The sequence below is a fragment of the Populus trichocarpa genome, chromosome 2 (assembly GCF_000002775.5).
Source record: "Populus trichocarpa isolate Nisqually-1 chromosome 2, P.trichocarpa_v4.1, whole genome shotgun sequence".
Classification (NCBI taxonomy): Eukaryota; Viridiplantae; Streptophyta; class Magnoliopsida; order Malpighiales; family Salicaceae; genus Populus; species Populus trichocarpa.
In genome coordinates this window covers 11888404-11915337 of record NC_037286.2, presented here as the reverse complement: position 1 = coordinate 11915337, position 26934 = coordinate 11888404, and the positions used below count along the sequence as shown (strand labels likewise).

General features: G+C 33.5%; 4 protein-coding genes and 2 non-coding genes across 9 annotated transcripts; 2 read left to right on the top strand and 4 right to left on the bottom strand.

Moving 5' to 3' along the window:
* Positions 1–2154: 2154 nt before the first annotated feature.
* On the bottom strand, positions 2155–3177 carry LOC7494061 (mavicyanin). Its single transcript, XM_024594134.2, has one exon. The coding sequence runs from the start codon at positions 2831–2833 to the stop codon at positions 2336–2338; it is 498 nt and encodes a 165-aa protein (XP_024449902.2). The 5' UTR covers positions 2834–3177; the 3' UTR covers positions 2155–2335.
* Positions 3178–4100: 923 nt separating this feature from the next.
* Positions 4101–10957, bottom strand: LOC7494056 (NAD-dependent malic enzyme 59 kDa isoform, mitochondrial). The gene is made up of 19 exons (XM_024594277.2): positions 10637–10957; positions 10131–10227; positions 9563–9681; positions 9302–9469; positions 9018–9146; positions 8690–8750; positions 8442–8545; positions 8265–8348; positions 8030–8136; positions 7754–7856; positions 7317–7424; positions 7120–7185; positions 6680–6752; positions 6502–6588; positions 6298–6352; positions 6136–6207; positions 5509–5571; positions 4856–4970; positions 4101–4424 (listed from the first exon to the last, which is right to left on the bottom strand). Exons 1-19 carry the CDS (start codon positions 10775–10777, stop codon positions 4353–4355), a joined length of 1824 nt encoding a protein of 607 aa, XP_024450045.1. The 5' UTR covers positions 10778–10957; the 3' UTR covers positions 4101–4352.
* A 5661-nt stretch (positions 10958–16618) lies between these two features.
* On the bottom strand, positions 16619–19748 carry LOC18096350 (uncharacterized). The gene is made up of 2 exons (XM_024595255.2): positions 19028–19748; positions 16619–16954 (listed from the first exon to the last, which is right to left on the bottom strand). Exons 1-2 carry the CDS (start codon positions 19214–19216, stop codon positions 16868–16870), a joined length of 276 nt encoding a protein of 91 aa, XP_024451023.1. The 5' UTR covers positions 19217–19748; the 3' UTR covers positions 16619–16867.
* A 2804-nt stretch (positions 19749–22552) lies between these two features.
* Positions 22553–22632, top strand: LOC112326703 (small nucleolar RNA Z199). Its single transcript, XR_002980633.1, has one exon. It is a non-coding gene; the product is annotated as a small nucleolar RNA Z199 (small nucleolar RNA).
* A 77-nt stretch (positions 22633–22709) lies between these two features.
* LOC112326721 (small nucleolar RNA SNORD18) lies at positions 22710–22786 on the top strand. Its single transcript, XR_002980651.1, has one exon. It is a non-coding gene; the product is annotated as a small nucleolar RNA SNORD18 (small nucleolar RNA).
* Positions 22787–22955: 169 nt separating this feature from the next.
* LOC7494054 (uncharacterized) lies at positions 22956–26336 on the bottom strand. 4 transcript variants are annotated; one of them, XM_002301302.4, is made up of 7 exons: positions 25922–26317; positions 25292–25615; positions 25096–25186; positions 24459–24580; positions 24201–24347; positions 23555–23686; positions 22956–23238 (listed from the first exon to the last, which is right to left on the bottom strand). In XM_002301302.4, the coding sequence occupies exons 2-7, from the start codon at positions 25601–25603 to the stop codon at positions 23188–23190; spliced, it is 855 nt and encodes a 284-aa protein (XP_002301338.4). In that variant the 5' UTR covers positions 25604–25615; positions 25922–26317; the 3' UTR covers positions 22956–23187. The 4 variants fall into 4 exon arrangements, 3 of the variants coding, with proteins under 3 accessions (XP_002301338.4, XP_052306166.1, XP_024451021.1); XR_008058407.1 differs by lacking the exon at positions 22956–23238 and adding an exon at positions 23837–24014 and having other exon boundaries at positions 23564–23686; positions 25922–26333; XM_052450206.1 differs by lacking the exon at positions 23555–23686 and having other exon boundaries at positions 25922–26333.
* Between the last annotated feature and the right edge of the window lie 598 nt (positions 26337–26934).

Sequence of the window (26934 nt, the reverse complement as noted above, 5' to 3'; positions counted from 1 at the left end):
TACATTGAATTTAGTTTCATTCTAGTTTTTTTTTCCTTGAGAAAAATAACGAAAATGCTGATGGGAAACTGGCATGTCTGTCAGTTTCTACTGATTTCTAAGATGAGAGCTAAGAGGCTGGCCTACATTTATGTTGGGGTATACACACAAAAGCAGCCTTTAATTATACCAGTTTTTCATTTGCAAATGTAAAAAATGGTCGAGTGCATATATGATTTGTATCCTGTTCAAAAAGATTGGTTAAACTGACATGAACCCAACCAACTGGTTCTGTAGAAATGGAGTCTCGGCCATACCAAATATCAAGTTTTCTGTATCTGGTCTTCATAAAATCTGCAGATGCAATGTTTGCAGGGTCCATCACATCAAGCTGTTAAAAGACCACATAATCAGAGACCAGAGACCGTTTCAGTTTCTCAATAGCTCGAAGACCTCTCTTTTCATCTGTAGCTGTTAGCATTCACAGTTTAATGTTGACTTAGTAGGACAACAGTCTATTTCTGACATTTTAATGAGCACGGCAGAAAATGGATCGATTTTGTTTCCTAGTTTCTAGTCCTGCATATTTCAGACGACTTTGGATCAAATGGCATAGATACCATAGAGATGCCATCAGAAAGGGATGCCATCAAAAATCAAGGAAAACTAATGATAGCTGTACCGAAATAAATACAAATTTAAATTATGATAACCTATGAATCATGTTTGGTATTGTGATAATAATAATTTTTAAATTTCTTTTGATTGATTCAATCATTCTATTCTAAATTTCTTTAAACTACTCCAAAAACTACCTGGAATCTTTCGCTGATGTCCATATAAATCTCCATTGCGATCATTGACGATTTCTTAATCTTATGCTGATAGAAACAGAAACAGAGTGTGAAACATCTAAGAACACTTCGGACTGTCTTGCTTGTTCGCGTAAAACTACCTCAGGACTAACAGAGATGGATTCATTCAACTATTAATACAAACATCCAGATTGTTATATGTTAAGTTTGCTCCTCTTGTCATTTTTAGATTACAGTGAATCATTTTTAGTTCGTTCAGTAGCTGCATGAGGCTGGCTTCATATTCTCCTGACTAGCGACTAGCAGCACCTCTTTTTCAGAGGCTTGATATAAGGATTTGATGACACACACACCCATCAACCCCAGCCCTTGATCTATAACCTGTAATCCTAGCCATCATCAAAGTTGTCCTGCATCATTGAACTTTAGGATTCAATTAGGCCGGCTTGATGCTTCTTCACTTGTTTGGTTGAAAGTCGATTGGTCTCATCCATACATGTGGATTCAGCTACTCCCGAGTTTATTTCGCCAGCACACAATCCTGAAGAACTTCATATCTAGCATGAGTATATACCAATCTAATACATATGGATACATTTATTTAAAGACATGAGCCTTAAGACACAAATCTTGAGAGATAGGAGGGAAAGAAATTCATATGCTTTGGTTATAGGATCTATCATGTATATATCATTATGTACAAGATCAAATTATCTTATGCTTTAAGCATAATGATTATATATCAATTTAATCCATTTAAAGGTCATAGATTGATAGTTAAAAACATTATTAAGTAACTATGAGTGTGTTTCTTGTCCATGTAAGAGATGATTTTGTAGTTCATGATTATTTAGATTTTAGTTTTCAATCAGATATTGACACTAACAAATCTCAGTTTTGATATATTTTACTATGAATGATGGTATTATAAGTTATAAGGGTTTCAAATAAAAGATCATAATAGATTTTATAACTAAAACTAAATACATTTCTATGTCTAAGGCAACAAATACGTCGTTTGGATTAATAAGTTCATCGTTAAATTAGATGTGATTCTTAACATTATTAATCTAGTAGCTTTGTATTGTGATGACAATTTAGCTGTTATAATAGCAAAGAAACTAATGTCTTATTAATAATCTAAAAATGTATTTAGACGATTTCATTAATAATCTAAACTGTAGCATTGCGATGTGTAATTATTCTCGGTACATGGTAAAACACTGAGCCTCCTTTGTTTTTTTTTTTTTTTTTTGTTCGTTCGTTTTTTCTTTTAATTTTAATTGCTACTCCTTGCTTTATCAGATCGGGGGGGAAAACGTGGTTAATTACAAAGTGCAATAAGCGGCAGCAATTATAATGGACGAATAGTATTTTTATTCAAAGTATTCATGTAAAGAAAGTTAGACAGAAAACAATTTTAATCTGTCATTAATCATCTCTTTGCTAATTAAAATAAGAAAAAAGAAACTAAGCACTGCATCAATGAAACCGAAAAAACCCCTAGAGGTTGGCAGAAGACAGGCAACTTGAAAACCTTCCTAATAAGCAAATCCCAAGAGACAGAATCCTAGCACCCCTAGAGTCCAAGACAGATTACTAAAATAAAGAGATGAAGCGCTGCTAGGTGACGCAGCAGGACTCAAATTTGAAGTTGCAGGGACGACCAGGATGTCAATCTTTTGTCCTGCTTGGCAATGACCAGGGTAACCACATATGAAGTAGAAGTGGCCAAGCTGCTTTCCAAGAGTGACTGTATCGGAGCCGTTGGTATAAGTAGCTAGTGGTGACGTTGCATTGCATGACTCGAAACCCTGATGCGTCACTTGCTTCACGTTGTGGAATTGGTTGTCGTAGTTGAAGACAAGAGTATCACCACCGTGAAAATTCTTGCTGGCAGCCCAATCTTGGTAATCAACTTGACCCATGCTTGTCCAACCAGCAGAGTCACCGACTTGGTAAACGGTAGCCATGGAGACTCCGCAAAGAGCCGTCGTCAAGAAAGAAACCACCAGTATTGTTTTCCTGAAATTAGCCATGATCGCTTGGAAGACAATGAATATGGGTTGCAAGGAAGCTGGTGCGTAAAGAGAGAGCACTGAGAGAGAATTCTAAGGTTTGCTTGAATGGGTTTGTGAGATAAATCGCCTCAGGTATCCTGTATTTATAGTGCGGATCTAATCCGGATTCTTCAAGGAAACGGATTTCCTGATTTGTATATTCTTTTTAACGTAATCCATATCACTGAAGGAGAAGTTCCTAATTTCAGGTGTCCATACTGAGTTCGGATGGATTCGCGTTGGTGAAGCTGCCATAATTCAAACCTTGCTGGGCTAAAGAATGTTTAATCCTTTACGTAGCGAACTCGGGTTTGAGCAGATCTCTGCATATGAATGAGACCAATAGGCGATAAGCATTACGTTTATGTTAGCTTAATTAAATAGTAAATTGATCGTATAGTTTTTAAAAATTATTATTAGAGATCATATGATGTTGATCTAATTGTCTACATCCCATTACAAGGTGATTCTCAGTTTTTATTTTATAGATTTTTTTAGTTTGATTATAAAAATATTTTGAATTATAATATATATAACTTGTGTATTATACTAAAAAATGTATTTTTTTATATGATAACTTGAATTAATTAATGTAATTAGTTTCTCAATATTGTTTTTAGTGTATGAGCCGGTGTTTTTGAGTGTCCGTGCGCATATTTGAGACACTATAGTAAAATAATTCGCTCAAATCTCAATGCAATTAACACCCAACCTCTACACATATTATATTTTACTTATCCAAACATATATATTTATTCAATTTGATTAACTATTTATATAAGTTTTTATAAACTAAATTTGAATGAAAAACAATTAACATCATTATAGGTAAAAAGAAAATATTTTAAAAAAAATGCACATGTAAGATAATACACGTGGTGCATATTCATTTGAAAATCTGAGTTGTACTTGTGAGTAGGAAAAAAAAAACGACTTTAAATTGTGATACCGACTTTAAAAAAACGACAAAAGTCGGTATATTCATCAAGATACCGACTTTTGTTATTTGTGGATCAATATCTCCCAATTCAATACACATTTTTACTTTCTATCCTGGAATGCTAATCAATTCAGGAGGAAAGGACGTTATTCACATGGACCGGTAATTTTAAGTGCAATCAACCAAAAGCGAAACGGAGGATGCGAATTGACTTTTCATTGTAAGCATAGGCATAGGAAAAACACGGTATTTTTCTCTGTATGAAACCTGGCACGATCTCAAAACGAAAAATGCTAATTCTGACACTGCCTCCAGAAAATGAATTCATTAGTATACATAAACTAATCCGTTACATATAACAAATCAGAACGAACTCAGGTGGATGAGCCAGAATATTAAATTCCTGCTTCCATTACTTGCCCTTCTATTTCTGAAGTTGGCAAATTATGAGTTCAGGAAAACAAAACAGAAATAAAATATAATGGTTGGGCTACAGGATCTGACCTAGTTTGAAGAAAATGGCCCCAATGGAAAATATTAGGAAAGGCCACTCGAGCCCTATTTCTCATGAACAAGAGGGCTGTAAACAGGGAACCACATATTCCGTGACACATATGCTACTGTCTCCGCCTGCACCCAAAATCACAGAAAAAAATAAGTAGACATTTTTAAGACATTCACACGATAAAATAAACGAGTAGATAATTCTTATAGTTGTTACACAAGCAAAGGCTGGTTGAGATGATGTATATGCATGCGAGATATGTAACGACTAGATGGTAATTTCCTTGTATCATGTCTTCCAGCTATCTTGCTCCATACAGTGCAAATACCCAATTACTTTGATAAAGAAAACATACATATATGATTCTATTATGTGTTTATTTATTCAATCAACAAAGAAAAAGAAATTTATGTTTGCACATATTCCTTGCTCTATTTATTAACACTTCTCAAGTTAATATAGGTTCCTGTAATTGTATTGCTTCCAATCAAAATAGAATTTTTGTTTTATTGGATGTATTTTCATCATCCGTATTGCATTTACAATAGCTACTTACTTTTGACATGTGCTTGAGCTCCCGGGGGCCTGCCTCACCATGTCCTTCTGCCAGGTCTTCTTCAACTGCCGCTCGCAGAACAGCAGCTCCTACCTCTGCTGTAATATGTCGTATACTGCATAAATAAACAAAGTGGCATCAGTCAACAATGAGCCTCCAAAATAAAGTAGAGTGGAATGTGCCTCTTCTTGTGGCGATGACAACTAACCAGCAAGGCAAGACAACAGTGGGTATCAACCACAAATAAGTTACACTTTATTTACAATATAAATTTTAATATCCATTTGCCAATCTACCCTCTAAGTCTAATTACATGATGTTTTTCTAAATCATGATCTTTAAGAAAATGATAATCTGCTTCCATCAAGGAATGATTGGCTGCTCAAATTGCAGTGATATGCAAGTAGAATATGACATTTTTGGCATAAAATGAAACAAAATGAAGATAGTGGTATAGTTTGCAGACGGATAATGTGTGTGGCCAGAAGCAGGTTCATCAAGCAATTGTACTGTCCGAAAATTATATCAATGCTATAAGAATGCAGATTAGTCATGCAACACTGAATATTTCAAATAGCAAAATGCAGGTATGAAATCCCCTACTTCCCAAAAGGAGAAAAGAAACTGTAACCACCTACAACTGGAAACATTACCTATCAATAGATGGATACAAAATGCCGTTTTGGATTTCTTCATCCGTCATGTATGAAGCGAGGCTGTACAACTTAACTCGTGTCAGCAATTTACAGGGAAAACAAACTTCAAGCCAAGTGATATCATCAGAAACATTTAAAAAATATCAACTAAATATTAAAGATACTTGCAGACCTTTGAAAGGCATGCATTATGTTTCGTTTTCATGAAGGTAATTTGTTCACCAATAGTGGATGTCTAAGAACATAAACTAAATATATAATTCTGCAAGCCATCTAGGTGGGCATGAATCTTATTGAACAGCTTAACAGAACTATCAAGACATAAATATCCTAATGCAAAAGGATGTGACAACTTTCAACTGCAAAATTCATAACCAACTTATAGATCTATCAATCCAAAAATATAAGACACATGGGTAACACCTAATATCACCCAAAATTCAGTAGCCAGCTAGTTATTGATAATTTTCAGGACAGTGTGTCAGTTTGCATCATAGTGAGTAAACTACTGCTATCATTGAAAACATTTATGAACTTTCTACAACATCAACTATAGTTCATTCAAATAAAGCAAAACAGTTTTAGGTAGGAGAAGGGAGGCAAGTGAGCAAATTATGTCTATACCATTCAGCAGCTGCTTGCAACATTCCATCAGTTATAATGTGCGCACCTGAGAGAAGAGTTCCCAAACCAATCCTGAAATGGGAAACAAAATTATACATAAACTTCATCATTTAAGCCTGGTTGGAAAAAATTCAAAGTGTAAAACAACAGAGACACACGAACCCAGGAAACAGGTACATATTATTTGCTTGATTTACATGTCCTACTTTTCCATTTCCTGCAAACACGTCACGAGGTTGTTGAAGGCAATAAAAACAACCATTAAACATATTATTATATGCAGTAACAGGACAAACTCTTCTAGATCATTGTTGTATTCTGTCAAAAGACTTCGAAACAAAAAACATAAATATGAAAGTAGCGTACCTAGATCAACATCTTCAAATGGGCTTCCACTTCCAAAAATTATATTTGGTCCGGCATACTTGAAAGCATCAGCAGCAGTGCATTCAGCTGTTCCACCGAAAAACAGACAGGGTATAAATAGAAAAAATCTAACAGCCATCATAAACTCTGGAAGTTTGAGGAAATTGCCACAACAAACCATTCATTGTGGGGTTTGACATAGCAAAAATAGCCGGTTTAGTTGAATCTGATTCTCGCATGGCCTTGAGCACCTGATTCAAATTGCAATCAATAGTAAGATTGATGGAAGGGTGACTATGAAAGTAGTATTATTTGACAGCAACATCTCACAGTATTATACTTGGGGGACTATATGGAAACTAACTTACTACGATCCTTGTAAAGGTCATATTTGCAGGTAGTTCAGAGTTCTTGTTTAAAGAATATGGGGATGAAATATTATTCATTCAGTACTTTATTTTAATTCAGGTTGAAATCATTATGTCTGAACACAGTTGAAAAAGTAATGACATAAATGCAGTAGAACTCCCACCAGTAAGGAAGGTAATAGTGCACCAAAAGTCAGTAACAACTAATTATAAGGAACTATGAAAGACAACAAAGAGCCAAGGACTTTACCTCTTCATTAAAGACCCCCCCAACCCCAGACAAACCAAGAAGCACATGGGGCTTCAGCTTTTTAACCTGAACAAAATTTAGCTGTCAGCAACTATAACTCTTACAAAGAAATATAATTCTAAGGTTGAACGGGTAAAAAGTAAATGCTTCTTTTCACGGATCATAAAACATCTGCCTTGAGTTCATGGAGATTTTACCACTTCAAATGGACTAGCTCCCTCCCTAAGCCCTTCAACATCTTTCAAGTCTTTAGCAAATGGTGCCGCAGCTGGATCAATATTTTTCCTCTCTTTTGTAATGAGGCCCTGCATGTGAGACAAGTTCTCTTTCTCAAACAAAATTCTGTGAATGATCCCAATCATGCAGATGATATTTCAATCACATGCCGATAAATACCCTTTGATCTTAATAACATTTTCTTATTCTGACCAGTAGCCCCAAAAAAACAACCCCATTAATATCATGCTGATCATTAGCACAAAATAATTGAACCACTTGGTAAAATAGATTCTCATAAATCCATCAGATCACTGATCCATTTTATCAAGGATAAGAACCTACTGGCATGTCAGAAAAACATAGAAAATTGATATCACAAAATGCTGTGGTCTAAGAGAAAAGTGTAGCATTTTACATCTTTATCAAGTAGATAACATTTATTCTTTGCAGCCATTTCATTGTTCCCAGACATTCTTGAAAGAGCCTGTATTGCCATGTTTAGGACACCAAGCCCTGCGCTGTAAGCAGGAAAAAAAGAAAAGGAAAAATAATACAAAGGATAAGCACATGCAAGCATGGAAAAATCATTTGCGAATGCATTAACCTTTTTTCTTTTTTTTTATGGGGGTGGGGGATAAAAAGATGAGAAAGCCTGTTAATTTAATATATCAAAATGATTTTCTGGAATTACCTCCCAGCACCCACCACGACTATCTTTTGGTTAACAAAGTCAGATAATGGTAGGCCTTGGGCTCTCACTGTTCCCAGTAACCCCGCAAGAGCAACACCAGCAGTTCCCTATAAGACCCAAAGCAAGCACAATTGCATTAATTGCAGATCATCCATGATAGTGTATAGCACTCGGCAATAGATTATATACTCCAAGTAAATGCACTGGCATACTGCAGCAAGTATGCAGTACTCACCTGTATGTCATCATTAAACATGCAAAACCTCTTACGATATCTTTGCAGTGTTTCAAACGCCCACTTCATCTGAAAGTCTTCAAACTGGCAGATTTTCCCAATCATCAAGGTAATGGCATGAATGAGACTACCATAATTGAAAAGGAAAAAAAATGACATTCTTAGTAAAGGCAATACCTGTACAATGGCTTTGGGCCAGCGAGTATGAACAGCTTCCATGAATTCATCAACAATTGATAGATACTCTTCTCCTTCCAGCCTAGGTTGTCTAAGTCCTAAATCTGTGAAAATGAAAGTCATAAGGTCTTTTCTTAGAAAGAGCAGTTTAAAGAGCACTTTATACAATTCATTCATTCTCTGCAACAAAAAGAAATTGTTACGATCCAAATGAAACAGAATGGTCTAAACGTGTATGTTCTACTCACAAAGAGGGTCTTCAAGCAGCTTTTGATTGTTAGTACCAACGTCTAACATAACTGGGAGTATCTGTTTGCCATGAGCATGGGTTCAGTGATACAAGAGGTAATAGAATTAGTAACAAAACCAATAATATATGAGAATGAGTAGAACTAAATTTAATTTCCAAAGTTTCAGAAACTCCGGATCTTCAAGCAAGCACTGCCAAGTCATTCATTATATATTTTTGTACATGTAGATAAAAAAACAAGCATAGTAGCAAAATTCCGTCTCTAAATATTTAAACAGAGCTAAAAAGCACACACAGAAACCAGCAGGGAGAAAAAGAGTACATACTTTCTGTGGATTGATACCAGCAGCAGCAACATACATATCTAGTTTTCCAATGGGTATTCCTATTCCTTGAACTCCAAGATCACCTAGGCCAAGAATACGGCTGCCATCAGTAAGCACTATCATGTCAACCTGCACCACACAAAAAGCAATTTAAACACGCAGTATCATGAATAGAATAAAACACAATCTTCATTACTTTGTCAACAACAAAGCTCCAATAAGGAAGAGAGGCAAAAGGAAAATGTTGTCATATCCGCCACACTCGTACAAGATTCACACAATACCTGTTGAGCAGGCCAGTTATAGATCATTGACATCATCTCTCCCTTATCCTTTGCACTAAAATACATTCCACGTGGGCGTCTAAATAATCCTGAGTAATTCTGACATACTAACCCTACTGTTGGAGTGTATATAATTGGAGCAAAATCTTTAATGTTATCAATGAGGACCTGGCGAGGAAAAGACATAAAAGTTCAATTAAAGCAAGTTAAATTTCAACCGTATTTTAACATATTAAAGATGAAATTTGCAATGGAACTTACTCGGTAGTATAATGTCTCATTCCTGTCATGCAGTCGATTCAAGATCCTCCATTTTGCTAAAGATACAACACTGTATGGTTGGCCCTGGGTATTCTTCTCAAGGGACCTATAAGATTCCACTAACAACCAAAGCTTATTAATGTTAGTTAAAGCACCAACAGAGAGACCATTCACTTAAAAGAGGCAGTGCAAGGAAAACTACATGATAAAGAAGACAGAGAAAGCTTTCCTCAAAATTCCAATTTCTATCAAAGAAATGGACTATGAAGAGATAAGACCATAGGCATTTATAAAGACGAGACATCAAATAATTCCAATAAACATGTTTTGCAAAAGTTACTGTACTTTGTATTTTGACAACCTAAATAATTAACTGCCTACTTAATTCCAGAATTATGAGATCTCAGAGGCAATTTTATTAAGGATTAACTAATTATTGCACTCATCAAGTTTTTATTTTTTCAACTTATTCTATATTTTCAATTCCACAAGCACGTTAGCTTAGCTTTATGTTACTTGAGCAAAAAGCAGAAACTGACAACTTCAAGGAGGTCGGAATTAAACTTACTAAAACGATCATATTGCTGCTCGAAGGATATAACACGAGGTGGAAGCAGGCCACGCAGCCCTAGTCGATCTCTTTCAGTCAAAGGAAATCCTGTATCCTGCTCTTAAATTAAAATAGAAACCATGAAAAATTTAAAAAAAAATTCAGTTTTTGAGCAGCAATTATTATTTTGAGGGTTAAGAAAATATAAAAGCCAAGGATTTCGAAGACTTGTAGTTTCTTAAAAAAGTCCAACTCAAGATGTGCAAAAAAACAAAGAAATTGCAAGATTTCAGAGCCAATAAATTCACTCTATGCAGAAAACCTAAAAAAAAAACTCAAAATGCATCACAATATAGTACATTTCAACAAAATCAGAATCTTGCAATTCACGAGGAACTAACGAATCCTACAGCTTCTTTTCTTGCAAAGACAATCAAGAAGTTACATAATAACAGAAACAGCTATCTTGAAAATACAGTTACAAAAACTAAAAGAGAGAGAGAGAGAGATAAAGAACTGTTAACCTTATTGAACCATGGATCATGGAGAATATCAGTGCCACGTTTATGAATAATACAAGGAGCTGGAATCGCCGCCGTGGAGAAAAACCGCCTCCGCAACGATCTGCTCAAATTCGACGACGCACATCGCGCTAATCTCCACATTATTTTTTCCTTAGACACAAACAAATCTAGAACCAACCAGACCTTGTTAGCTGAATCAAAAAAATCTACAGAAGGCTTCAAAGCATGTTAAATACAGACCAGTAATGATGACAGTTCAACTAAGCTCACTGCTTGAGGTCAATTTATAGTGTGTTAATAAAAATATTAAAATGAATTCACTTTCTCTCACTTTATTTTTATTTTTATTTTTATTTTTGTCGGGGTATGAAATAGAAATTGTTGGAGCTGTTATTTTTAAAGGAAAAGTAGGCTAAGATGCCCAAAATAGCTCGAGGACTGGTTGAAATTGAATCGGGTAGGTTATGGGGTCCCTTTAGCCGAGGAGTCTCCTGTCAATTTCTGCCACGTGGATCAAGTTATTCGGGTCGGTTTTTTTTTGTTTCATGCTTGATTGGAAGATTTTTTTTCTTTTTTTATTTTAGTTGTAAGGTATTTACGAGCAGTTTTAGGTGGACTATCATGGTATCAGCAGTTGCATCATTATTTTGTTGATTTTATTTTTATTTTTTTAAATTATTTTTTTTATTTTTAGATAATTTTGATGGATTGATATTAAAAATAAATTTTAAAAAATAAAAAAATATATTATTTTAATATATTTTCAAACAAAAAATACCTTGAAAAAAAATCTATATCACTATCTTAAGCACCCTAAATTGAGTGTTAGGTAAAATTATCATACTCAATCATATTTATTTACAAAAAATATTACCATTATTAGTTTATTTTAACATTTAGGATTGTATTAAAAAGTTATTTGATGTGTGTTTAGTGATGTGGTTCAATGGTATTATTTTAATATAAAATATATCAAAATAAATTATTTTTTTATTTTAATATTAACACATCAAATGATATCTAATTTAATATTTTTTCCTAGTAAGAAAACAATTTCTGCCTTAAAAACCAACACTCCCTTTGTCTTCAAACTCGTTCGTGCCAAAGTTGAGGGATCAATAGGAGATAGCTGACAAACTCAACAGGAGAAAAGAAAGGGTGGAATGAGAAGAATGATGAATAAAGTTTCAATTATTTGGTATTATGATAAATAGTTTTTTATTATTTTTTATTTAAAAATATATCAATATAATTTTATAATATTCCTTTTTAAACAAATATACTTTAAAGACGGAAACAGACTGGAAACACAATACTAAAAAAGCACTCAATTAATTAGCTAGCCAGTAAAGACTAGAGGGGACAGCTTTTCGTATTTCCTTAAATACATACAGGTAAAATAAGGGAGACGATGAGTGTTTAGGAGTGTTGTTGTAGTTGTTTTATAAGATATTTTTTATTTAGAAATATATTAAAATAATATATTTTTAATTTTTTAAAATTATTTTTAATATTAATACATCAAAATAATATAAAAACACTAAAAAACTATTAATTTAAAAAAAAATTAAATTTTTTTAAAAATATAAAAATAAATAGTTATAGAACCTACTACTCTTCTTGATAAAACGATTTAGGCGGATTAAAGAAAAAAACTCGGAGCATAAGAGGAGAGAGAGGAGGTCGTCCACTGCTTTCTGTGGTGCGAACATTGATTTTGGTTTATTCCGTTGATCTTTCTCTTCTATCCAATCAAATAAAATGCCGATCCTTGTTCATGAATCAACATCAGGACAAAGGGTGGACCAGAGCAATTTAGTTTTCAGGTCTTTCATTCTGAGCACGACAGTGTTGAAAATCCAAAGTTCATCCAGGGAAGATGTTCATGATGTTGGAAGAATAAAATCAAGCATAAAGTTAAAAAGAGCTTGGCTGTACCTGGGTAGGTTTCATCGTGTGGATCCCGTGTAGAAAAAGTGGAACAGGGATGATGTGATGTTTTGTTTTTTAAGTTTTTATATTTAAATTGATTTTTTAATATGTAATCAATCAATCACGAAATTAAATCTTATTATTTTTATTTATTTAATAAAAATAAAAAATAAAATAATATGAACCATGTGCAAATTTCAAGATAAAAAAACTTTCACTCGAGAATATATATTAGAAAATAATATAAATTATATAACTTAACAGTTTAACTTTTTAAGTTACAAAAATATTTTTGAAAAAATTTTAATTTTTTAATTTTTTATTTTAAATTAATTTTTTTTTGTTTTTGTATTGTTTTACTATGTTAGTGTTAAAAATTATTTTTAAAAAATAAAAAAAATATTATTTTAATATATTTTTAAATATACGACTACTTTGTACACCTCATTATACATATCAAGAAACCATCAAATTATAGATTTTGTTCCGAGGAGATTAAGAATATGTCATCTTCCATGACCCCTCACTTGACTTTTCTCCGCATATTTCCTTCTCCTTTCACACTTCTTCTACCCTCTAAGTGACGCAGCTGGAATTATTTCAAGCATGGGGACAGTTTTGGTCATATACAGCACGCTGGTTTTGCTCTAATCCATCTTGTTCCATAAATACATTGCAAATTGGTTTCCAAAGTTGTAGCAGTGAAGAATTTAAAGTCTGCAGCTCAAAGGAGAATGGCCACAGCAAAAAGCTTCTCTTATTCGCTTCGTGCATCGAAGGAGAACATCACGAATTCATCTTGTACAGATCAACTGAAGGGTCATATGGATGGATGGCTAGCAGTGATAGATACTTCCTAAAGTATAGACTCTAAGAGAACATGATGCTAAATAATTCACCTTTTTCATAATCTTGAGCAGTGCTTGTAAGCCCAGAGAGAACTTGATACCGATAATCTTGAGCAGTGCTTGTAATCCTGGCCAGACCTTGTAAATTCTAACCAATCGAATGGTATCGATTCCATATTTCCATCTGAAATGCGATGCCTATTCCATTGTCTAGAAGACTGAAAACAAACTTTTTTGGTCTTTTTTTTTTTTCCAGTTGCGGCGAACTGATGTCGTTTGCTCATTTGTCCTTGGTTTTCTGATGCTTTCCTTTTATTACATGGAAAGGTTGTTCTCATCTCTTTTTCCACATTTTCATTTGTGGGCGACACAAGGAGAAGGTGACCTGCACTTGAAAACAGGGTTTTTAAACCCCCGCCGATGTTCAACCTGGTCTAAGATCTAGATTACAGGATTTATTCGGGTCAACCGGATTAATCTTATTTTTTTTAGAAATCAAAACAATATTGTTTTTATTAAAAAAATAACTAGTCAACAGGTTGAAACTGGATTTTTGACTGAATCACCGGATCAACCTGCCTGGTCAGCCGGATTTTTTACTTCTTTTATTTTTTTTAAACCCAATCCAATTCCAGTTCCGGATCAGCCAGATCCCAAGTTAACCCGACAAGCTAAACTAGATTTCAAAACTATGCTCGAAAATTAGGACTCCATGCCACTTTACTGGGGTCGCTTGGAACCCCTGCTGCTTCAGAGTCTGCCCCACGGTACCTAGAAGGGTTCTGCCGTGATCCGGCAACTTCACTATCTAACAAGCTTTCTCACACAAAGACACAAGTCAATCAGTTTTTTTCCCACAATTCTCTTGTTACTGCAAATTCTTGCTTTGTCAGTGTCAAACCTTGGAAATTTGAAGTCATGTTAATGGGGGACTCGTGGCATAGATTACGTATGTGTACAAACAAAGATGACAAAAAGATAGCTCAACTAATTACTCTTTAGTTCGGAGATTGTACACATACAAGCACTTTTAGTTTTTCAACCCTTATTTTTTCTCTATTTCTTCAAGTCCGTTCTTTCTCTTCTTCACTATTCACCTTCTTCCCCGGCACACCAGCCACCAATAGTACACCCATCAACAGACAACCACCATGCTAGAGACAACCATATACCAGAGATACACCAATAGCTCGACTCAATCTCTTTTATCGCCGCAGCCACATCCACAAATCAAGCTAATCACCATCCAACAATGTCAGGCAAATATACAAGTCTAATAGCAAATATATAGCACAATTTGATGTGTCATTAGAGAGAACGAGGCCACACTCTTACTTAGATTTCGTAAAGGCTTGAAAGATGATATTTGAAGAGAGTTTGTAATCCAATGTATTTTCATACCAAGCTTATACCTTAGTGCATAACTATGAATGAGTTACGAGAGTAAATAAACAAAACGTTAGAACCCTTGTAGTATCTCTATTAGGTTTTAATTCAGAAATAATAATTCTTTGTTAGACATTTCATTTTATAAACCTAATTCTAATAGTGTTCAATTTATAAAGAAAAAGAAGACGACGGCAAATAAGTTATTAGTAAAATATCTTGGATGAGTTCAAAGATTCAATGTGTTAAATGTCAAGATTTCAGTTAAATTTTCATCAAATGTAGTTATCCAAGAAAACAAGGATATAGGTAAAGAGAAAAAATTATAGTAATCAAGTGTACGAGATTAATCTTGAGGATTTTAGTGATCTAGATGAAAATAATGTGTAAGAAAAAAATCTTAACATAATAAGTCCAAACGAGTTTGAGAATGAGGTTAAGGAAGAATCAAATGTGTTCGTTTTAGTTGTAGAAAAAGTTTTAGGAAACTCTCTAGTAGAATCGCTTGAAGTGACAAATAAAATGTTAAAAGAGTTTCTATATATTATCTTTCTAAGCTTTCAAGTTCTTTATTTTCTAAGCTTGACATCCAAAACTTAATAGATTTAAGCATCATGTTAAACTCTTTAATACATTAACCTCAACACGTGATGAGAAAGATTAAGATAATCTTAATTTACTAGACTAAGTCCACACACACACACACACACACACACACACACATATATATATATATATATATATATATGTTTTGAATAGTGTTTATTTCAATTATATAGTATTCATAGTTATAAAACTAAGAAACATATACATCTTCTCATATCTCTTGAAGCTATGATATTTGAGTAAGAAACATATACATCTTCTCATATCTCTTGAAGCTATGATATTTGAGTTAACTGAGTTTTTTGCATGTATAATAATTTATAATTTGCATGTTGAAATCATAAAACAAATTCAAGCAAATAATGAATAATTCAAATTTCAAGTTGATTTATATAAGTATAATGATGCACTATTAAAGATTATTTTAAAATACAGATTATACATGAATGGTGTACTTCACAAACCAACAAAAAATAGCAAAAAAATGGTATTAGATCATTCAAATTGTTTTAAATGATTATACCATCTAATTATATCATTAAATTTCCATCAAATTTTAATGTTAACTCTACTTTCAATATGAAAAATTTTGTTATATATAGAACACAAAAACATATCCATGATGATTCTTTTGAAACTCATATCTCATTATTCTTATCATTACATAAAATAAACATATTAATGTTATTTTGAATCCACAAGTTTTTTTAATTTTTTACTAGGATAATGAAGTTTTCATTCAGTAAATAAGCTACGTGACTAAATTCAAATTGTACTTGAATTGCGTGGAAACATCACAACAACAATAACTTAATTGATATTCAAGAATATTATCAAAGCAACCTTAAACTACACTCGATAGAATTGGGTTTCTTTGACACCAAGAGAGGCCACCAAGAATGATAATTAACACAATCATGTACTCTTTCAAGCACGATTTTTTTTAGTTTTATTATTGAAATTTAGTTAATATTCTTTTGTTGGACTTTTATTACTTGGTGGGTTTTAGCCAAATTTAATTATGATTAGAGTTTTACTATTTATTTGTAATTTTTAACATTATGATCATAGTATAATGAATTGATAAAAATATTACCAACTTTTTGTTTTCCAACCCCCATTTCTCCTCCTTCGACCACTTTCTTCTAATTCTAAGCTTTTCTGCTTTTATTTTAGTTCTCTTCCTGCGTCACATGTCTCAAGACTCGGATGAAAAGGAAAGGAAAATAGCATCAAATTGAAATCTCAAGCAGCAGTTTCAACATTTTCTTGATGGCAAAAGACAGACAACGATTTATTAACAATATCACCAAGGATGACAATCCACTCCTTAAATTGTACGATTTAAAATCGTGTTCCAATATTACCAGAACAAGTCTCAATTTTCTCAAACCTGCAACCAAAAAGATACAGCAGGCACTTTGCCAGGCAGAAACTTCCAGCAATAGAAGCTCCAAAATTACTGCACGTCATTGTAATCTTTAGTCCCAAAGTTCTTGCACCAGAGTTGTGATGGAATTGGGCGAACAGGATGATGTGGCCGTTGCTGCAGTAAAATTATCATTTTAGGCATTTATGCGAAACCAAATTATGAATTCAAAACCAAACATAAATTAGACAAGCAAGTGCTTGCAACGTCTCTTCTTAGCTCCCTACTCTGCTAAGTTACTAATGGAGAATCGGACTGATGCTAGAAAAGCTAGGCATATAATGTCTATAACTCTATATCATACTCATCCATTAACATATAATTACTAAATGAAGTGAGTACACTATGAGACCAAAGAAGGAAACGCAAAAAAAATAATCAGCATCATGTCCATTTGATAGGAAGAGATCTCCATAACAATCATGTTGCAGTCTCTCAGGAGAAACCCTGGAATGGCCTCCCATTCCATATCAGCATATACAGCAACCTCTGTACTATCTCATGAGTCACGGCATTCCAAGAATGGATCAATATTCAATCAATTCACACAGCATGTCTCAGGGACCACTTGATTCCTCTCACCTTTAAGGAGTGAGATCAAAAAGATACCCCAGGGAGGGGATACTGCACTCGCTAAGATTGATAAAAACAAGTACATAGTTCAAAAATATAGCTCAGGAATCTATAGGCTATTTCTAAATGTAAAAAGAGCAACACAGACAATAGAACTGGACGTAGTGATTATTAAATTAGGAACAATGAGACAGCCAAAATTTGACCACTTGAAAAGTTTAACACCTGGGTTTTAAAAAGGAAAAGCATGAGACAAACAGAACGGCTTAGCAGAGATTTTACCAAACACTCAACTCCACGAGAGTCCCAAGACTAAATAAGACTTCAATCATAAAAAATATTTTCCTTTGATATAAAAGAAATGTATACATTCCTTTGTTAGAACAGTGTTTGTGTGATCTGAAATATGATTTGGACAATAGCGTCCTGGTCACCAAAAAATCAAGAAGAAAAACATTTGGCTTGAGAAAGCTGAAATGATCATCTACGCTAGTAATGTTAGGAACTAGTGAGATGTTATCAATTTGAACCTCTGTCATTAGCAAGAAGGGCCACTGGAAGTTTGAGCAACAACATTTTGTAACATGTGCAACTGTTCAAGGATAATGGAAAATGGAGCAACAAATTGAGTTACAGTGGCAGTTGCTGGAGGACTTGTGAGGATGATTAGCAGAACAAGGAGCTAAAATGAATGAGTTACAGTGGCATTGCTGGTGATGGCAGGAACCCAGAAACATGTTGGAAACAGGAGTATAAGATTACCCATCAATATAGCTAATCCTTTCCAATATGCATAAAAGAAACAACTAATGCAGTCCCCCACAAGACATGGCCCGCACACAGAAACAAAAGGAACTACAATTTCATAGACTTACACAACATATGAACATATTTGAAATACTGATCTCAAAAAAATTCAAGGACTCCACTACATTAGTAATAAACCACCACTAAGCCCATTATTGATATAGCTAATCATTGATTAGATACAGACTTGTTGGTACCTTTTTTATGAGTAAAAGTGTTAAAGACACAATTAATGTAGGCACCAAGAGGTATCCGCCCATGTACAGAAACTATCAGAATTGCCACAGGTCATATAAACTGCATAGAAAATGTATAATAATAAAACTATAAGGGATCCTGGCAAAAAAAAAGAAGAGGAACAAGAAGAGGAAAAGTGTCAATTATCCCAATTATAGCTGATCCTTTCAAGTGAAAGACATCATTATTTAACACTGATTAGGAATTTGAATTTAATTAAACCCAATGATAAGTGATATTGGATGTAGATAATTTACTAAGCATTAGTATTGGTATGAACTGAGAAAATACTGAAAATCAAAAGATTAAAAGAACTTAATTAGACTCCCTTACAATGATTAACTAGACCAAAGTAATTCAACTTAGGTTTCACTAAAACCAAACACTCCAATCAAAAATTTTGAATCCAGAATCCAATTCCTTCCAAAGTCCTACGCTACACCCTCTAACTAAATCGCCGTCCCCTGCACTGTTTTAAGGATCTAAGATCTAGAATTCAAGCACCTTATCATTCCTACAGTTTCTCGGCAACCAAACAAACAGAAAGAAAAGCATTTAAGAATATAAAATTACCTCAAGCTCGGCGGATTTCATGGCGATGGGAATGCAGATGAGAAAGACGCCGAACATGGCGATGGCGGTGTTACGGCGCCAGTGCTTAGGCCTGCAGTATGGACCTCCACTCATGCTCCAAACCTTCGCCCTAAAGTCACCGTGGGCCCCCTCTGCTCCGTGTCCATGATCTGCTCCTCCTCCTCCCATCTTCGATCGAATGTCAAAACCCTAATATTAGAAAGTTGAGTTTACCTGAGAGACGATGATGACAGGTGAATAACCAATCAATCGGATAGAGTTGGAAATGAAGATGTTCAATCTGTTGGGGTCATTCCAGCCAAGTGGGGGCTGTGGAGTAGGCGTACGGCGTGCGTGTGCTTGGTCTTGATGTCTTGGAATGGAGGAGGGTATTTTTGTCCTTACAGACGTGACGAGGTAAAATGGGGTCGAAAAAGTAATAGTACTTGTGCTCCGATTTTAGCACCGACGCCTCCTTTCCATTATATAATGTTTGCAGTTTTCATTTCAGAAATTAAAGTCCTTTTTAAACTCTATTTTTCTTTTGTTTTTGGTAATTCTTTCTGGGCTTTTTAAAAATAAAAATCACAACAAATTAATTTTTTCAAGCACGTCTCCTCTCAGTACCCGAGTGCGTTGCTAGATTCGAGACTGCCACGTTTCATTTGGCTGGTGTTCTCTTCAAGCCAGGAAAATCTGTGGTTGAAAGGCTCAACAGCCAAGAATAGAAGACAACTAGTATGTTCTTTTTGAGGAGATATCCTTAGCTTCGGTTTCGATATAGATGCAGTCGGTGTCTTTTCAGATGTGTGTGGAGAATGTTTCCTGCCGTGTAAAGGGTGGCGCCCCTTTGGATGCTGTTCTTGAAGGCGATTAACAGTTATCGGGAGGTGTTGGTGTTTCTCACCTGTTAACGCGTGCAATTAATCACCTTTTCTTTTATTTATAAAATGATTATAACAGTCTTGACGCCCACGATAATTGAAAGAAAAAAATTAACCTCATGAGATATGGAGTAATTAGATTATATAAAAAAATAAAATTTTGACTCAAATCTTAGTTGTGTTTTTCTTTTTTTCAAGGACATAGGAGCAATTACATCATACAATAAATAAATGAAAATATAAAATTACCTCACGAGTGTTTGTTAAACTATTTAGTTTTTCAAGGAAGGGCATCAATAAAAATCATTTTATTGTGAGCTGCATTATGCACACTACACAATAAAACATTAATGTTTTTTAGTTTTATTTGAAATATTTTTAGGAGCATATTGAAATATTTTTAGGAGCATATAATTACAATCCATCCCCTTCTGAAAATTATAAAGACGAGATCATTGGATACTATTATGTTGCGGGTCGGATCAAATTTTTTTAACATAAAAAAAAATTCAAACGTTGATAATATGTTTTATTAGTTGAGAAAAGCAAGTTTAAAAACAACCTGGATAATCTATAAAACCATAATTTGACAAAGGGGATATATTTTTTTAATATTAAGATAACAACATATTGGATTGATTGAAGTCAACTCGATGAGCATGTTAAATTCACGACTGAAGTTATGAGGCTATGATAATAATGTAGAAAGCAAATAAAAACAAATTATGAAGTCTAATTTTCAATCAAATTAATTTTGGACGATGAAATTGATCAATTAAAAAGGATTTAAAAGAGCAACCCGAATTAATCTGTCAAACTTGCAAACCGGGTCATAAGACCGAGATAACCATATAAAAAAAAAATCAAAACAAATTACAAATTCTAATTCTCAATCAGCCTAGTATTAAAGGATGAGATTGAAAAAATCACTTAAAAAATATAAAAAAATTACTTGAGTCAATCAGTCAAAACCATGACCCGAGTCATAAAATCGATATAATCTCATATAAAAAAATTAAAAAAAAGACTTGATTTAACATGTGTTAACCTGTCAAATTCATAACTATGTAGTGAGACTGAGATAACCTTATAGAGAACAAATCTAAACAAATTATGAAGTTCAATTTTTAATTGACATATCAGATCCAATGTTAAACAATGAAATTTATGAAAACTTTTATTAAAAAAATAATACAAAAAATAAGTTGAGTTAACTCGTTAAGCACTATTCTTATATCATGAGATCAGAATAACCTAATAAAAAGTAAATCAAAACAAATCATGAAGCTTAATTTTCAATTTAACACAATATTAAATGATAAAATTAGGGAAAATTCAATTAAAAAAAAAACTAAGTCAACTAGGTTAATCCGCTAAACACGCGACCTGGGTTATGAAACGAGGACAACATAATAAAAAGCAAATTCAATGTTGAAGGATCCATGACCCAGGTCATGAGATCAAGATAACATATTAAAAATAAAATAAAAAATAACCCGATTTAACCGGGATTAAAATGTCAAAACTTGTGACCTTCATTATATGACCAAAATACCTTTATAGAAAATAAATCAACCCGATTATAAAGTTCAATTCTCAATCGATCAAATGTTGAATGATAAAATTAAAAAAATAATTAAATTAAAAAGGACACAAAAAACAATTTTAGTCAACTCAGGTTAACTCATTAAGTACTATTTTCAGGTTATGAGACTAAAACAACATAATAAAAAGCAAAAAAAATAATAAAATCATGAAACTTAATTCTTAATCAACCCAATATTAAATGATGAAATAAAAAAAATAATAATTAAAAAAATAAAAAAATATAAGTCAACTAGATTAATATATAAAATCCATAATCTGTATTGAAAAAAAAAAAGAAAAAAAAGCACCATTTCAATTTCAATAAATAGTAATTTATAAGGAAATGCTACTAAAAACTCCTCTTTTTTTTATTTAGAAAAAAAGTGTTTTTTTTTTGTTAATTAAACTAGTTTTAGAGATTGTTTTGAGCATAGTAATAATTATTTTTAGAGAATTTTTTATTTAAAAATATATTAAAATAATTTATTTTAGTATAGTAATAATTATTTTTTAGAATATTTTTTGTTTAAAAATATATTAAAATAATATTTTTTTTAATTTTAAAAAAATTATTTTTAATATCATCATAATTTGAAAATAAAAAAAATAAATTATTTTAAATTAAAAAAAATATTTTTTTAAAAAATAGTTTTAAAACACAAAAATTAAAAGGTTTTTATTATATAACGGAGAAAAACACAAAGAAAGAAATGAGAAAAAGAAGGACCGTCGATGTAAATATTTTACAGGAAAATCGAACGGTTCAACTAAACGCCAACAAGTTGCAAAACTGGAGCGCATTGAATTAGGGTTTCTCCACCCGTAGCCTCCTACAATATAAATATAATCCACACTCGTTCGCTTCCGCCAGTGCTCGACCCTTTCTTTCCTTCCCTCACCAAGCTCACTCAACCTTCCCTCTATTTATCGGCGTGTATTTTCGCTCGTGTATCTCTTTTTCTCTGATTTTACGTTGCTTTCTTTTTAGGTAGAAATTCATCAGGTTTTGTTTCTGGGAATTTGATCTGTTTTTTAAAACTAGAGGGACAAAATGAAATCATGCGATGAAGAAAAAAACTGCAACAAAATGATCGATTAATTTCGTGATTACTTGTATTTAAGTCTCTGATGATTCCATTTGCCCTACCTTTTCTTATTAATTTTATGTTTAGTAATGTGGATATTTTCTTAATCTCAATGCGATTTACTGGGAGATATGATGAGATAAACTTTTGGTCCGTGTTTCTGATTTAACCGTGACCGATAATTTTTACCAATTTCTGATCTCCTCCAATTTGAGCCTCAAGAATTAAGGTGATTTTTTTTTTTTTTTATCATCATTAGATTAGAAATGGAATGTTAAACTCAAGTTATCTGTTGCTGTGATGAGTCATGAATGAATTCACATGTCAGACTTCAGAGATGTTTTCCTACCAGGAAAGTTAGACTACTAATCATCACGCTAATCAGTCTCGATAAAAATCCATTGAACAATTGCCACAGATGTCAACAATTTATGAAATAAAAAATCCCAGCTGAATTTAAACAAAACGAGCCGCGAATGAGTCGGCTGCGAGGTTTGCAATCAAAACTTTCCACCCTTATCTTTGCTGGAGGGTGGTTAGTCAAGCAGTTCTGTATAATACGCTTGTGCCTTGATGATCCAGTCCAAAAGAGCCTTGCTCCACTTTATCTGCTTTCTGGGGAAGTCTGGGACTTCTCAATAAGAGACTCAATTTTCTGGTATGAAAAAAAAAGAGAGAGCAATGAGGGACACTTGCAAAAACAAATGAGAATACAAGCAGAAGCAACTATTGTTGGCTTGTCAGGAAACTAAGGTGAAAAAAAAAGCATGATGTGCTAGGTTACTTGAAAGTTATGCTTGTGTGGATGGACAGCTCAAAAAATCATTTGACTTGAATGTTCCGAGGAAGCGAGCAAGTGTTTCACGGAATGCTTACCACTTCATTCATGGATGAACACTTGAAAAACATTTTCAGAAAACCGGAAACTCTTTCTTTATTTGCATTTGCCAAGACCAGATAAAGGTCCTTACCTTTACTGATTCACAGACTTCTCCAAGTTTACTTAGCAGCATTTCCCCGTGTATTAAACCTTTATGCTCTGATGAAGCATAGCGTGGTGAACCCCTATGCTCTGATGAAGCATAGCGTGGTGAACCTGTCATCTGCAAAGCATAGGCGGCATCTCTTAAGGAAAGTCAATTTGATGAATGCAGCAACACATCCGCACCCACCATCCATCCTCCTGAGAGTTTAGAAAACATATACTAATGAAATGGACTCCACTTTTGCAAGGGAAGTAGAAGTCACGGAACCTCAATGTCTTGTAAGCAGAATCAGTTTAAGGTACCCCTTGGTTTCAAAGGAGAATAGAACTTGCGCTGCACCAAATTCGACTCGCACCTTAAGGTGTATCATAAGAACCACAGCATCCAAGGTTCATTCTCCACCATAAGGTAGCTAAAATAAGAACTTAATCCATAATGGTTCGGGCTGTTACAAATTGAATAATTCAGCTAGAACAAGGCATAAAAACCTCAACTGTGTTACTACAGTGAGATTGAAGTCGTTAGAGTAAGGATATTTCAATGGGAGGAAAAGGATGTGTTGGCATTCATAAATAAAGAATTGGAAACAACTTCTAAAGAATACATAGAAAAAGTTTGAAGTTTAAATTACCTTCCAGCTTTTGGGTGGTGATTTAAAGACAGCTGGTCCCTCGTTCAATGATCCCACTCTGGACAGGCCTTCCTCTTCAATAGTAAGAGTAGGATTCCAACCTTTCCCGAAATCCTGTACATTCTTTGAAGCTTCTGTTATTATCACCTGCAAGAAATGCATTGTTATAGCCAACTTGTATCCTGCTCATCTTGTTTCAAAAACAAGAACATTCACAGTGAAATAAGACAACAAAATAACCAATCAAGTTTGCAATACCTTCCTCAAAACTCCAGGGTCGGCAACACCTTGAACCTGGAGTTCATCTACAGGTGCTGCTTTTCCACGCACAATGCTTTCAACTCTAAATGTATGGATTCCATAAAGGGACTGCAAGCAACCTATGAAGAATCAGAACATATTAATCTCACCAGTCTTTATGAAGCGTTCATTCAAGAGGACATGGTTCGCATACAAAGAAAATTGATTAAATCACTCATCTTTCACTGAAGAAGAAGCATATACAATTCACGAGTCATCCAAAAAGACAAAAAAATACGCACATTTGCAGTGCATTCAATGATTAGCTAGCCAGACTTTTGACAAGAATACTTGGGAGTAACCAAAAAAAGTAATTAAAAAAAAGCATAGCAGCTGTCCAACCAACAGGAAAATAGCATTTACAATCATGTAGCCTGGCAGGAAAAAAAAAACTGCATAGCCTATACTTCTCTTTAGGCCATATCCTTGGCCTTGGGCAACAGGGATTTGGAGAGAAAGACATACATACTTCTAGCCTAAACTATCATACATGTAACACACAAATTATAAACTTTATCTAGCAAGTGGAAGAGCGAACAAGAAAAGAGCAATGGAAATCTGTCACAACAAAAATCTCTTGATATTGCATCAATACCTTGCTCGATAATGATATCAATCACCAAGGAAAGAGGAATGCACTTCTCGATTGTGGAAACACGCCAAAAGAGTATCGAAGGCCTTGAAAACTTCACACAATAAAAATAATACTGAATGTAAGAATTGCATCTATGCTGCCAATTCTCCCTTGTATTTATCCAGAGAAAAAAAAAAAACACTACACATACGAGTACCTTGTAAACTATCTCATTAGCGGTAACATACAGTTTGCGCGAGGAAATATCCTTTTGAAGCATGTATCTTCTAATGGGAAAACAGAGCAACATAATGATGCCAATCCCCCAAGCTAAAACCAGCAACAAAGATATAGAAATCCATATAATGGTGTCATATTTAACATGATTTTTCGCAAGTTCTTCAAAGGAAGCTGCATACAATATCTGTTCTTCGTCATCCTCAACATTCAACTCTGATTCAGGATAGGCAATTAGGGGATCTCTTGATGACCCAAGTTCTGATAAACCATCAGTATGTCCCAAAATCATGCTTCAAGCTCTCTGAGAATACAAAACATCAAAATTAAACTTCATTCGCAACTCTAATTCAATAACACTGATTGATCCAAAAACACAACAGAACAAAAATTAAAGCTAAACTACAGTTGTGAATGCTAAAAGAAATAAACCCCAAAATTTTTACATCAAACGTTCATAACAATATTGTTCAGAATTAGACAATCACTCTCATTTTGAAGCACTTAGCTAAATCGATGCTATTAGAGCTTTTATAAGCAACCAAATAGTTGAAAATAAAGACTTAAAAGAAGTCTTAGATTACCAAAGAGAGTGTATTTTAGCTTTTACCTGGTAAGTCTTCCGAATCTTGAGAGCCCAAATGCTAAAATTGAGTTTTGAATTTTGTAAGATATGTTGTTAGGGGTTTGGTGTTTGAATATTTGGGGAGGTTTATGGTTAGCCAAAACTACCAGTCCACTCCATGCTCTTCTCTTCCCTTCTCTTCCTTTTCAATTCTTTATTATTTATGCTTCCAGAAGTTAATAATCAGAGAATTTTAAGACCAAAGGAAGCGCCTTAAACATGGTTCTCACCACCAAAGTACTTTAACATTCAACAACTTGATTAATCGTACTGTTTGGTTCCTATTCTCCTGAAAGTTTCTCGATATGGCCCGCTTACTCTTGTTTTTAACAAGGCACCTCTAATCTAAAACTCTTTTTTATGTGATTTCTCCGTCTAACTTACTTCTAGTTTACGTTAATTATTGACATCATGCAAAAACGATGGACAAATATTTGCCATAAATTTAGCCTAGCAATACCTGGTTAATCTAGAGGGTAGACTCGAGACCCGGTAGACCCGTAGACCCATAGATGTTTATTACATTGGAAAATTAGTATGGAGCAAAAGCTACAGGGAGCTTATTAAACGTTTTCGAGACAGGCAAAAGAAGCTGACTGGGCTTAAGGTAGATTTAATATTTTTCGTATTTAATTAGTTGGTTATATGTGTTATTATTCTATTTAAATAAAAATATATTTATTATTAAATTAATAAATTTAAAATAAAAATAAAGTTTATGAAATAAAAATACTTTGTAAAAAAAATTATAGAGCTGTTATAATTATGAGATTTTTATTGCATCAAAATATTATTCCTAAAATATTCCTGATTGATACTCTCTTAAATACTGAACATTTATGTAGATAACAAACATGATTTAATACGGGAGACATACTTTATGCTCTAATATTAAATCATAATAATATTGATAAAATTATATTAATAACTGAAATGTTAAGTTAAACTACTAATGATTTTTCTAATATTTGGAGAATCATGACACATTGCTAGATGAT

Bases quoted from the DNA above. Each gene is read 5' to 3' on its own strand.
- LOC7494061 (XM_024594134.2), bottom strand. From the start codon at position 2,833: ATGGCTAATTTCAGGAAAACAATACTGGTGGTTTCTTTCTTGACGACG.
- LOC7494056 (XM_024594277.2), bottom strand. From the start codon at position 10,777: ATGTGGAGATTAGCGCGATGTGCGTCGTCGAATTTGAGCAGATCGTTG. The intron at 8,137-8,264 runs GTGAGTACTGCA...TGGGTCTTATAG, and splicing joins TGTTTAATGATGACATACAG to GGAACTGCTGGTGTTGCTCT. The intron at 6,589-6,679 runs GTTTGTTGTGGC...TCGGTGGAACAG, and splicing joins GTCAAACCCCACAATGAATG to CTGAATGCACTGCTGCTGAT.
- LOC18096350 (XM_024595255.2), bottom strand. From the start codon at position 19,216: ATGGGAGGAGGAGGAGCAGATCATGGACACGGAGCAGAGGGGGCCCAC. The intron at 16,955-19,027 runs GTAATTTTATAT...ATTTTACTGCAG, and splicing joins TGAAATCCGCCGAGCTTGAG to CAACGGCCACATCATCCTGT.
- LOC7494054 (XM_002301302.4), bottom strand. From the start codon at position 25,603: ATGATTTTGGGACATACTGATGGTTTATCAGAACTTGGGTCATCAAGA. The intron at 24,581-25,095 runs GTATTGATGCAA...GATTCTTCATAG, and splicing joins TGATATCATTATCGAGCAAG to GTTGCTTGCAGTCCCTTTAT. The intron at 23,239-23,554 runs GTAAGGACCTTT...TTTTCATACCAG, and splicing joins AAGTCTGTGAATCAGTAAAG to AAAATTGAGTCTCTTATTGA.